This window comes from Anopheles bellator, chromosome 1 (genome assembly GCF_943735745.2).
Source record: "Anopheles bellator chromosome 1, idAnoBellAS_SP24_06.2, whole genome shotgun sequence".
NCBI classification, from domain to species: domain Eukaryota; kingdom Metazoa; phylum Arthropoda; class Insecta; order Diptera; family Culicidae; genus Anopheles; species Anopheles bellator.
The window spans coordinates 3,887,921-3,898,777 of NC_071285.1; the positions used below are offsets into that span (position 1 = coordinate 3,887,921).

The 10,857-nt window shown below is 51.2% G+C and overlaps 3 protein-coding genes across 4 annotated transcripts in view; 2 read left to right on the forward strand and 1 right to left on the reverse strand.

The window, feature by feature from the left end:
* The first annotated feature begins 401 nt into the window (after positions 1 to 401).
* On the forward strand, positions 402 to 1,655 carry LOC131216700 (uncharacterized). The gene is made up of 3 exons (XM_058211255.1): positions 402 to 584; positions 934 to 1,402; positions 1,485 to 1,655. The coding sequence occupies exons 1-3, from the start codon at positions 509 to 511 to the stop codon at positions 1,567 to 1,569; spliced, it is 630 nt and encodes a 209-aa protein (XP_058067238.1). The 5' UTR covers positions 402 to 508; the 3' UTR covers positions 1,570 to 1,655.
* A 1,082-nt stretch (positions 1,656 to 2,737) lies between these two features.
* On the forward strand, positions 2,738 to 8,509 carry LOC131206680 (uncharacterized). Its single transcript, XM_058199342.1, has 5 exons — positions 2,738 to 2,765; positions 4,168 to 4,636; positions 4,702 to 6,258; positions 6,316 to 7,298; positions 7,360 to 8,509. Exons 1-5 carry the CDS (start codon positions 2,738 to 2,740, stop codon positions 8,367 to 8,369), a joined length of 4,047 nt encoding a protein of 1,348 aa, XP_058055325.1. The 3' UTR covers positions 8,370 to 8,509.
* Positions 8,510 to 8,880: 371 nt separating this feature from the next.
* The window catches only part of LOC131206092 (uncharacterized), a 5,237-nt gene continuing 3,260 nt past the window's right edge, over positions 8,881 to 10,857 (reverse strand). The window contains exons 4-6 of one of the 2 annotated variants that reach the window (XM_058198497.1): positions 10,491 to 10,857; positions 10,298 to 10,431; positions 8,881 to 10,221 (exon numbers count right to left, since the gene is read on the reverse strand). The exon at positions 10,491 to 10,857 is cut by the window's right edge and continues 588 nt beyond it. In XM_058198497.1, coding sequence (XP_058054480.1) covers positions 9,181 to 10,221; positions 10,298 to 10,431; positions 10,491 to 10,857 — 1,542 coding nt within the window. In that variant the 3' untranslated portion in view covers positions 8,881 to 9,180. Of the gene's footprint in view, positions 10,240 to 10,297; positions 10,432 to 10,490 lie in introns of both variants that reach the window. The other variant, XM_058198489.1, reaches the window with a different exon arrangement.

Below are 10,857 nucleotides of genomic sequence, written 5' to 3' on the forward strand. Positions count from 1 at the left end.
GTTTACGCCTCGGCCGACCCGTAAACGTTTTGACAGAGGCGCAGCAGTTTGGCATGAATCTGTAATGTCAAAAACATCACATTACGCCTCATGTAGCCCCCCAGTCAAACAAACCTTCGAGAGCTGTCAGATGGAAGCTTTTATCGATGTTGATTTCTTCGTCAAAACATTAAAGATATACAATTTCTATTCGGTGAAAAGAAGGGAAAATAATAAACCATTTATCCGAAAGAACACAAGTCGAACATCACGCTGTTGTTCGTATTTGTGTTGGTCGTTTTAAAGACTGTTGTCCGTCGTCAGTTGTCAAACTGTTGGCATCGGACAGATCGAGACGTTTCGATGCGCCGGAAACCAGCGGGCTCGTCATTCTTCCTTCGTGAGCAAACATCGGAATACAAATCGAAAGCAGCGTCCATTCCAAGCGACAACACCGCTTAGTTTCCCTTTCTTCTAAGTTCTAAACATTCTAAGCGACAACTAAACACAACTTCGCAGTTCACCAGTCATGTTGAGAGGTGCTAGCTTTGCGAAGCTGTGTTTGGAAGACGATTCAATGGAAGGAGATTTCTTCGACGAAGATGGTATGTTCATGATTGAATGTTTATCAAGTTTCCATCGTGACATTGTCCCAATAGTTAAAGATAAACACATCTTTGGACAAAAACTAACTTCGTACTGCTGTCCGGATGTGTTTATAGATCCTACAGTGTGTGGCTAATGTTGATGGGGCTCTAAACTGTTCGCAGCTTTTTCAATTATGCTATGTGCTTAATGTATTTCAATATAGTATGAAAACTACACTTCATTCTTTGGATTTTGTTTGGTAGATCTCTCGTTTGCACATACGGTGCGGTTTGTACCGTAATCCCTTCATCTTTGCCAATTGTTTAACTATTTATATGATCAAATTGCATTCGTTCGTTCATTTAGGATTCAAACTGCATTTCGAAAAGGACATCACGCCCGCTGAAAAGCGGTACTATATGCGAGCCTTTCCGAACGTCAGTGAAATTGCCGAGGGAAAGGTCCACTGCACAGCATGCGGTAAACACATCGGAACGGCGCCGATTGCCGAAGCCATCATCCGCAGGCATCCCATCATGAAGGTGGTCCTCTGTCTCACGTGCTACGATTTCTACAACAGTGGCGAATTCGATAAGGGAGAGGATGGCAGCGAGCTTTTCTGCCGTTGGTGTGGCCAGGGAGGAGAAGTGTTCTGTTGCTCGAGATGTCCTTTTGTGTTCTGCGACAAATGCATCGAGCGGAATCTGTCCAGTCTGTGCGTGGAAGATATAGAGGGTAACGACCACTGGATTTGCTTCGTTTGCTCACCGTGCATTACATGGCACGTGTGCGCCAAATACTGGGCCGTAACGAATTACATCGCCAAGCAGATAAAGTAAGTCTGGCGCGTTGAAGTACTTGCTCGCTCGTTCCTCCTTTGGATCGCTAAATATTCTATTTCTTGCTTCTCTTTGCAGGATAATCAAAAGCAAGAAGCTCACAGACGTCCGCGTACAGAAACTCATGCAGACAGACAACTCAAAGTGCTGCTCGAAGACCTAAGGCGTGACAGAAGGCGTACAAGGCGCAAAAGGAAGAGTCCTGCATGTGAAAGAAAAGAGAATAAAACAATGATTCATTATTCATTGAGAACACATATAATTCGAACACCTTCTGCATACTCTTTAGTCTTGTTTTTGCTTTGGTTTTCCTTAAGATCGTTTCATCAAAAGTTGTTTTTTTCTATTGGTTACAGAGACGTTTTGCAGTATCAAAAGTTGATTAAAAACACATTAAAAATTCCCTTTGCCACCACGAACTCAGCCACATGGCGAATGATCTCAGATAACAAAAGATGAAGTTCGACAAAATGAGGGCGCTCGTACATCATAAGACTGAAATTGTCGTTTTGATGTTTTAATGGGATTTTAACGATATTGATGCCCACAATCAGGCATTCGTCCGGGCAATGAGGGTGCGTCCGGGTCTTAAGGTCTACCTTTTAGCAACCCGGGTAACAGGATGAAGTACTTCGAGGAGGCGGCCAAGAATGACCGGCAACTGGTACCGGCGCTGGTGACCTCTGTTGCCGCGCTGCCGAAACTATGGTCGAAGCTTTTCCCTTTCTACTTTCCTAAGTTGAACACGTCGATGTTGAACGTACACGTGCCGGATGTAAAACGAATGCATCACGATTGCATTTGGCTGTCTACTACAATTGGTAAGGATTGTTTGTGTTTTTTTAACTTGTTACGTTGCATTAAAGCTTTTTTGTAACCATCGCATGCTTCGAGGTGGGTGTCCGAGATGACATCTACTGTCACATTTGACGTGCCGTCAGTTTGACATCTGACAGATCGAGACGTTTCGAGGGCGGAATGCTGCTGTCTAGTTCACTCTTCCTTCGTGAGATAGGTGAAAAAAGTGCCGCTCTTTTTGGCAAAAGCTGATTGGACGACGTAGTTAAGTAAGTGTTGGTGTCGAGCGGGAGCGGGTCTGAACCGTTCCAAGCGACGCCTGGTCAGACATAATTTTCAGTACTGAAAAGTGTAAAGCGTATACCAACTGATTGTTAAAAGTTATTACGGACTTTTTGATTTGCCTTTTTCACATAGTTGAATGGTTGTAATGCACCGTGTGGCAAATTAAACCGGTGAGACGAATTGTGATTGTTTAATTTATCTCGCTCGTTCGTCATTCTCGACAGTGTTTCGAAGAACATTCAGGCGCCATGCAAGAAGAATATTATGATGAAGACGGTAAGTTACTTTTATGATTGACGTTTACGTAGGTAATTAGTAAGTTTTCATTGTTAAATTAAAATATGAGATGCCTCCCGATGGTAACAGATGAACTTTATTGGACGAAACTCAAACTCCAACTGCGTGGATTTAATGTTGCTTTCGATAGACCCCATAGTGTATGACCGGTGTAGACGAACAGATCCCTTTTACTTCGGTCTACAATGGAACTTATACTTGATTTAAACTACGAACGTTTAATGTGTTTTCTCTATTTAATACTGCCCGTTATAAAATAATAAGAAAATATATAAAACCCGTAAGAAAGTATAAAAAACGTTATAATATAATATAAAACATAATAGTAAATAAATGTGTAAATTAAATTAAATTCTATCAAATTATATAAAAATAAGTTAAAAATAGAAAAAAAATCAAATAATTAAATATCCCGTTTTGCAAAAATGATTAATATGAATACCTAAAAAAAATTGTGTAATAATACTTTTTAACTTAAAAGTTAAATAACTGATACATCATATGTTATACATTTTCCGACAAGATTTGTATTAGGTCAGCATAATAAGCATCAACAATAATACTTACATGATGCCTTTTTTTGTGAGGCTACTTTGAATACCAGGAGGTGCATCACGCATGGCCTCCTGGTGTAAATTAACATGGCTGACGACTGCTTTTATTTTAAACTTTGTCTCTTCGAGTATGTGTTAGTGTCGACCGTTGTTTACTACTACACTGAGGCACAGTAATGGCTCCTGGGGCTCGGCATCAATTGGACGATACTGCCTGGCTACACGATGCGCAAATAAACGTTTTTGGCATTTCAGATAAATGCCAAAAACGTTTATTTGCAGATACAAAGCGAAAAATTAAAATTTGTGGCTGAAATGCGCTTACGTGATAGGGTGGCCAGGGTGTCGACGCAGCAAATGCTATACATAAGCATGTGGATAACATAGATGGCTTTGTTTGACAGGTAGACCTTGCTTTTCGAAAGGATCTCAAAATTCTCTGTGTTGTTCAAGAAAGAGAGGTTAGGGAATCAGCCGTCGGTGCATCCTTTTACGGTTTCATTTTATTATCTTGAACGACCCACCTATCAATTAACTGTAGACCTCCTGTGACGCAGCCCAAACCAACAAAGTGTGTACGCAGCCTAGGCGCGTCAAATATGACTCTTCTGTCAAACGCAACGTGATTAAATGACACTTCATCGTCGGAAGTTAACCTGATTAGATGTGTTATAAGTTTCTGTCCCTTCTGTCTTTTTCCACGTGTTTAATTTTTCCCTCTTCCGTCCCGTGTTGTACATAACCCCATTTGTCTACCTACGAATTGGCCCTTTTTGATGACTACGGTGATGCTCACATGGTTCGATTCAATTTCCTTTCCAATTTAGGATTTAAACTGCATTTCGAAGAGGATGTCCCGCTCCTCGAACGGCAGTTCTACTTGCGGGCCTTTCCGAACGTTAGTAAAATCGCCGACCGAAAGGTCCACTGCACGGCATGCCATACCCACATCGGAACGGCGCCGGTTTCCGAGGCCATCATCCGGATGCATCCCGTGTTGAAGGTTACGCACTGCCGATCGTGCCACGCGTTCTACAGCAGCGGAGAGTTCGATAAGGGAGAGGATGGCAGTGAACTGTACTGTCGCTGGTGCGGCCAGGGAGGAGAAGTGTACTGCTGCTCGAAATGTCCGTACGTGTTCTGCAAGAGTTGCATCGTGCAGAACCTATCCCGGGTGTGCGTGCAAGATATAGCGCGAAATGAGAACTGGCATTGTTTCGGTTGCGCCCCGAGGATCGTGTGGCATATGCGAGCCCAGCACTGGGCCCTAATGAACTACATCAACAAGCAGAAAAAGTAAGTCTGGCTTGGCAAACCCTTTACTAAGTTCCGCCACTAAAACGTGCACTTTTTGTTTGCAGGATGATCAAAAGTAAGAACCTTTCTGCCATCGGCATTCAGCAACTGATGAAGCAGGACAACACCGTGTGCTGCTCGACGAGGGTGCTCAACAAGCGGCCGGGAAAGAAAGCCGTGACGTACGGCGGGCCTCGCACGAACATCAGACTGGTAAACGAAGACTTCTCCGATGACTCGTCGTCCAACGACGACCCTGAAGCTTCGACCAGTGCGGCCTGTTCGTCCAGCAAACCGATGGTTACCATACCGGCTGGGGAGCAGAAACTGCTGAATGTGTCGCTACCTCGGATTGAAGTGGCCACTACGCCGCAAATCAAAAAGGTTAGCATCCCGTCGGACAGACCGAGCCAACAGTCGGGTCAGCAGCAGCAGCAGCCGCAAAGACACCAACAGGAAGCGTACCAGGCGCAGCAACAATTGCAGCAGATAGCGCAGCAAAAGCAGGACGCACGGCGCTGGACCTCTGTTCAGCGGAACGAAAGCGGCTCTCTCTCGACCCAGCCCCCCGCCAAAAGGCCGAGAATGAGCAACGACTCCGAAGTCGTCTGCACACCAGACATCGCGGGAATTCTCACACCTGCGGAGGATCCCAAATCGTCGGCAACACCGCCCGGTCTGCAGCAGCACCACCAACAGCAGAACCAGCAGGGCCAGTCAAACCAAATGTTCATCAACAATTCTCGAATGATCCCAACGTCGCCATCGCCCTCGTCGCCACCGTCGTCGTCATCGTCAATGGCCGCGCATAAGGTTCCCGTCCCAGCGGGAGGCATACGCTTCCAAGTGCCGCAACCAGTCTCAGTGCGAATGACGTCCACCGGGCAACCGAACGGCGGCCAGCGACATGCCGCGGCACCGTTGGTACAGAAGGTGCGAAAATTGGTGCCGGCGTCGAGCATGTCGGGTGGTAAAGGTATGCCCCCTGCGCCTGTCTACCATACGATCAACGGCTTTCGTGTCGATCTGAGCACAGCCTCCCAGCAGAACACGTTCCGTCTGCCGAACGGGAAGCTTATTCAGGTGCGAAAGCAGGGAAGCAGTAGCTACAGCAACAAGCAGCCGCCGGAACGGATAAATGGAGAAGTGGTCACGAGCACAACGGCGGCCACACCGCATGAGCTACCGATGACGTTGCCCAGGGCAAACTCAAACGGCCTTACCACGGCTGACAATTACACCGTAACGTCGGTTTCTTCCAACGGCAATCTGTTGGTGTCCACTGCCAACTTTCGACCCCCAATGGCCCTGCTACCCATGCAGCGAGCCCCTGCGGTCCCTCAGGGTAACCAGCAGCTGCGGTCAGCAGGACAGCAGCTAGGGCGTCCAATATTGCCACGTCCACCGGGTGCTGGGCTGCCCGGGCAGCCACTAACGGGAAATCATGCCGCGTACTTCCGAAATCAAACGTTCAGCATCGTTCCGCAACCAACCGGCAACCCGGATGTGGAGCTTCAGCCCCAGCACCAGCAGCAGCAGCAGCAGCTGCAACCCCAGCCAGAGCAGCTGCAGCAGCAAGTGCAAGTGTCCAACAACATTCCGTCGGAACATTTAATTCCGATGCTGGCGGCCGCGTTCTCCGCTCACTCTGGAAGCGGACCAATCGCAGCTGCCCCCAGCCTTTCGACGATGGCCCGTGCACCGGCTTCTGCTCCCGTTGCTGCCGCTGCCGCTGCCGGGAACTACGGCACAACGGGTTCCGCACAACCGTCCCTGTTGAGCACACTGCGCACGATGGTAAACGGTCCCCACGAGGACACAGCACTGGGGATTGCGCGGCAAGAGTACGAGTCCAAGCTGCTGCTCGGGGCGGAGATATGCAACCAGATCGTCACCAAAATCGGTTCCCTGATCAACTCGAACTCGTTCAAGTACATTCGCAACCTGTGCGACCTGAAGGAACTGTACATCCACCTGTCCTACCTGCTCAAGTATGGTATGGGTCGGCTGCAGGTGCTGCAGGACCGGTGTGTCGACGACGTGAAGAGCATGGGCTTCGACAAGCCGTCCGACTTCGTAATGGTGGGCGAGATCCGCAACCGCAACCCGGAGGACGACAAGAGCGGCGACGAGGACGACTGCGAGATCATCGAGCAGAACACGACCGTCATCGAGGTCGACTCGGACGACGAAGACGGAGGGACGGAACCGCAACAAAAGTCACCTGAAGACGACGGGGCCAGTGGCGCCCAGCAACCGCCAACGCCGGCCGAAGGGAATGTGGCCTTGCAGTTCGAAGTCGTTGCTGGTGCGCAGGGAACGTACAACATCATGGAGGTCGATTCGTCGCGATCAAGCGTCTCGACGTCCGGCGGATCACCGGAACCCGCTGTCGCTGTGCCATCACCGCCCCCCGTCGTCGTTGACGCAGCTCCGGATGGTGGTGCAGCCGATAAGGTGGTCGCACCGTCAGAAAGGTTAACGGACAAGAGAACGGAGGGCGGCGAAAATGTTTCCCGGACAAAAGAACCCGCGGCTGACACACAATCGGTGGACGCTGCCAACAAAGGAACGACCGGTGCCGCCGAGGAGCTGGTAGAGCTGATTGAGATGAATGAATCCGAAGTCACGGACGAACGGACGGCGGCGGTAGGCGAAGATGGTAAGCATGCGGGGTCCCACTTTTAAACCGGTCCTAACTGACCTCCATTCACTTTCCGCAGGAAAAACGACACCCGCCGCGGATACGTCGGCCTCGGGCGCCAAAGAGCACTCATCATCCGGCAGTGATCTGCTGTTTGGGCTGAAGGACGCCGTGGAACTGATCGAGATCTCGGCCAACGAAGTATCGGAGTTACTTGAGATCAGCAGTGAGCAGGAAGCGTCGTTGGTCGCCAATCCGGAAGGCGCCAGAGAAGAGACGGTGGACAAGGCACCCACCGCAAAGCACGATGATGGTGGCGGTTCCCGGAAGGGCCTTCAGGAGAAGATGGTTGACGGCAGCGAAACGGTGACCGCTGAAGTAACACCGGTGGCTTCTGTCTCCTCGGGGGACAGTGGACACGAGCCGAGGTTGACAGAAGCCACCGAAACAAGCCGCCGAGACGAGCCGAACTGTGATGAACCAGTGGAACGCTCCGACCACGACGTGAGAATGGAACCGGCGGACCGTGGCTCTGGCACCTCGGCTGACCCGGTTGAGGATGCTAGCATGCTGCCAACGGACGACGATTTGGTGGTGGCAACGGCGGACGACGATCCGCTGTCTTCAGCGAAGAACGACCCGAGACGGCCAGATGATGATGACGGTGGTGGCAAAGGAATGGACAACAGCGACGACTATGAGATGGACCAGTACGATTACGGCGACGAAGACCAGATGAAAGACGGCGTAGAAGAGGACGAGAACGAGGTACTGATACTGTTTCCGACGGAAGAAGCGGAAAGCAACGCCGAGGGTATCGATCCCAAGCGTATCGAAGAAGATCCAAAGCCCTCCGCTCTAATCTACGGGCCGTTTGCGGATGAACACCCACGTAAGTCGAACCGTCTAATCTTGGACGACCCCATCCCAGACACGGACGTGCTGCTCGACAATGCAGAAGACGAACCGGCGGACAAGCGGCTCCAGAAAGACCGGTTGACAGCGGCCCCACCTGGAAGACCGGTTGATGGCCTAGAAAACGGCGGGAACCAGAAGAATGAGCAAATCGGTTTATTTGAGGACAATTAGAGTTGTCTGTCTGCCTGGGGCACAAACATATGGGCCCCCCCGCCGTATCGGAGGTGTGTGCCTGGCGGAGTCTCTTCAGCTGTACATAAAATAGATCATAAGTGAGGTTAAACTATTTATATGTGTAACGTACGTGTGTATGTTTCAACACAAATAGCACAAGGCATCGTTCGAATGTTAAAATAAATTGATTTTAAGGCTTACGAAATAAATGAAATGGTCCAATCAATTATGTCGATCAAACCATTTCAAGTTTATGCTCGTCAGATTTAATTCTCTTGCTGCTTCCGGTTGATGGGTTACGGGAAAGTAAACGATGGAGTAAACCACCATTCTGGAAAAGTTAAAAAAAGGGTAGAAAAAGAAAATAGACAACTATTGTGACCTTGCACGTAATTAGTCGAACTTGTAACACAGCACGTCTGTTCAGCACGCTTGCTTATGATCGACTGCCTGTCACGTTTGACAGCTCCCTTGTCACAGGTCCACGACAACAACAATTGAGTAAACAGAGAACAGGCGCACTCCCGATGGCCGATTGGTGCGCTACGATCGCTGCCTACGGAAACGATCGTTCACAATATTTAAACTATTTATTACAACTCTCGGCAACTAAAGCAACATTTGGTAACTCTCTCTCTCTCTCTCTCTCTCTCTCTCTCTCTCTCTCTCTCTCTCTCTCTCTCTCTCCCTCTCTCTCTATCCCTCTCTCTCTCTCTCGCCAACGGTCAACGGTTCCCACGGCGGTGCCAAAATGCTCGATTCCATCGGAAGCTCCCTCAGCTAGTCAGCGCACGCATTCCGCCCGGCTCTAGACGTTCGTTTCCCCTTTCGCCTTACCGGGGCACCCGTTGGCATCGGCGGGTTTCAGGGCCGGGATGCACTTGCCGACGTGCGTGAGAACAATCTCCCGGTAGCGGTACAGCACGATGCTGATGATGGTGACCCCGAACAGGACACCGGCCAGCACTTCGTAATCATTCTCCAGCCGCTCGAAGTGGTGCTCGATACCGATCAGGGCGCCAAAGAAGCGCCCGACGCCGAAGTGCGCCATCACCGGGAGCGCCTGGGCCAGGGCGGACACCTTGCGCGGGAGCAGATCGCGGAAGTGCAGCACCAGCGTGATCCAGGTGAGCCCGAGCGTGGTCGGTAGCAGCCAGTCCTCCACCACGTCCCACAGCGAGTAGTCGAGGATGGCCAGCAGAATGAAGCGCACCACGAGCGACAGGAACGCGCCCACCAGGATCTTGCACGCTCCGAACGCCTCGATGATGCGCCGCGAATAGACCAGCACCGGAATGGCCAGAAGGTCGCCAGCGAGCAGCACCGTGCGGATGAACGTGCGGAACAGGGTCGATTGCTTCGGGGTGCCCTCGTCCTCCGGCAGGTCAACGATGTGCGACTCGTCGATCGAATCGATCACACTCCACAGCGAGCCCAAACCGATCGCCACAAGGAAGGGCAGCCAGCAGCGCTGGAAGTACTTCCGCAGGGGCGGCACGGACAGGAACTTTTGTGGCACCGTCCGGAACTGCCACCACTCCTCGGCCGGCGACAGGTCCATCTTGAGCGGGCTGAGCAGTATGACGGCGGCCGTGGTGTACAGGAGCACAAACACCATGTACGGTTGCTCGAAGTCATCGTTGAAGAAGATGATCCAACCCACAGCACCCCACACCAGCTGGCGCCCAAAGTCGGCCACCCCGCTCGCGGGGTCACGGGTCGCCACCACGATGATCGTGTTGAGCAGCGTCAGCGCGGCCAGCAGGAAAAAGTCCAACAGCGAGCGGACCGACAGGTAGTAGTAGAACGTTCCGTCGCCCTCGTCATCATCGCCATCGTTGTCCTCGTCCTGCGGGAGAAACGCGGACTTTGTCATTCTCCAGCCGGGTCCATCCGGGTTGCGGGTGCGGATTCCGTTTACTCACTCCGTCGCAAAGGGTTCCATGCAGAAGGCTTTCAGCGTCCTCGTACGGCTCGACTATGTCGCACTGGACGACGGGCTTGCAGCCGGCGGGCTGTTCCTTGACCCAAGCCTTGTCCAACGGGCACCGGAATCCGTCTGCGAAGAAACCAAGAAGAAACCGTTAGCGAATGGAAGGGAGATGGGGCCGCAAGTACCTAATGGATAGCTGCACTCGGCGCCCTCGTCCTTCTCGCCGTGCCCATCGAATGTGGCCTTCAGCTGGATCGCGCCCTCGCTGTACGTGTGGCAAAGCTCGTCCTCCTCGTCGCCGTCAACGCACACGATTGCGGTCGGCACCAGCACCGTCTCCTGGCTGTCCGACACGTCGTCGTCATCGTCCCCATCCGGAATCCCATCGTTATCATCGTCCACATCTTCCGCATCCGGAATTCCGTCATTATCGTCGTCGGTATCCTCCGCATCCGGAATGCCATCGTTATCGTCATCCGAATCCTGATCATTCGGGATACCGTCCCCGTCCAGATCGTTCGATCGCGCCTTGCTCTCAAGCGCATCCGGAAT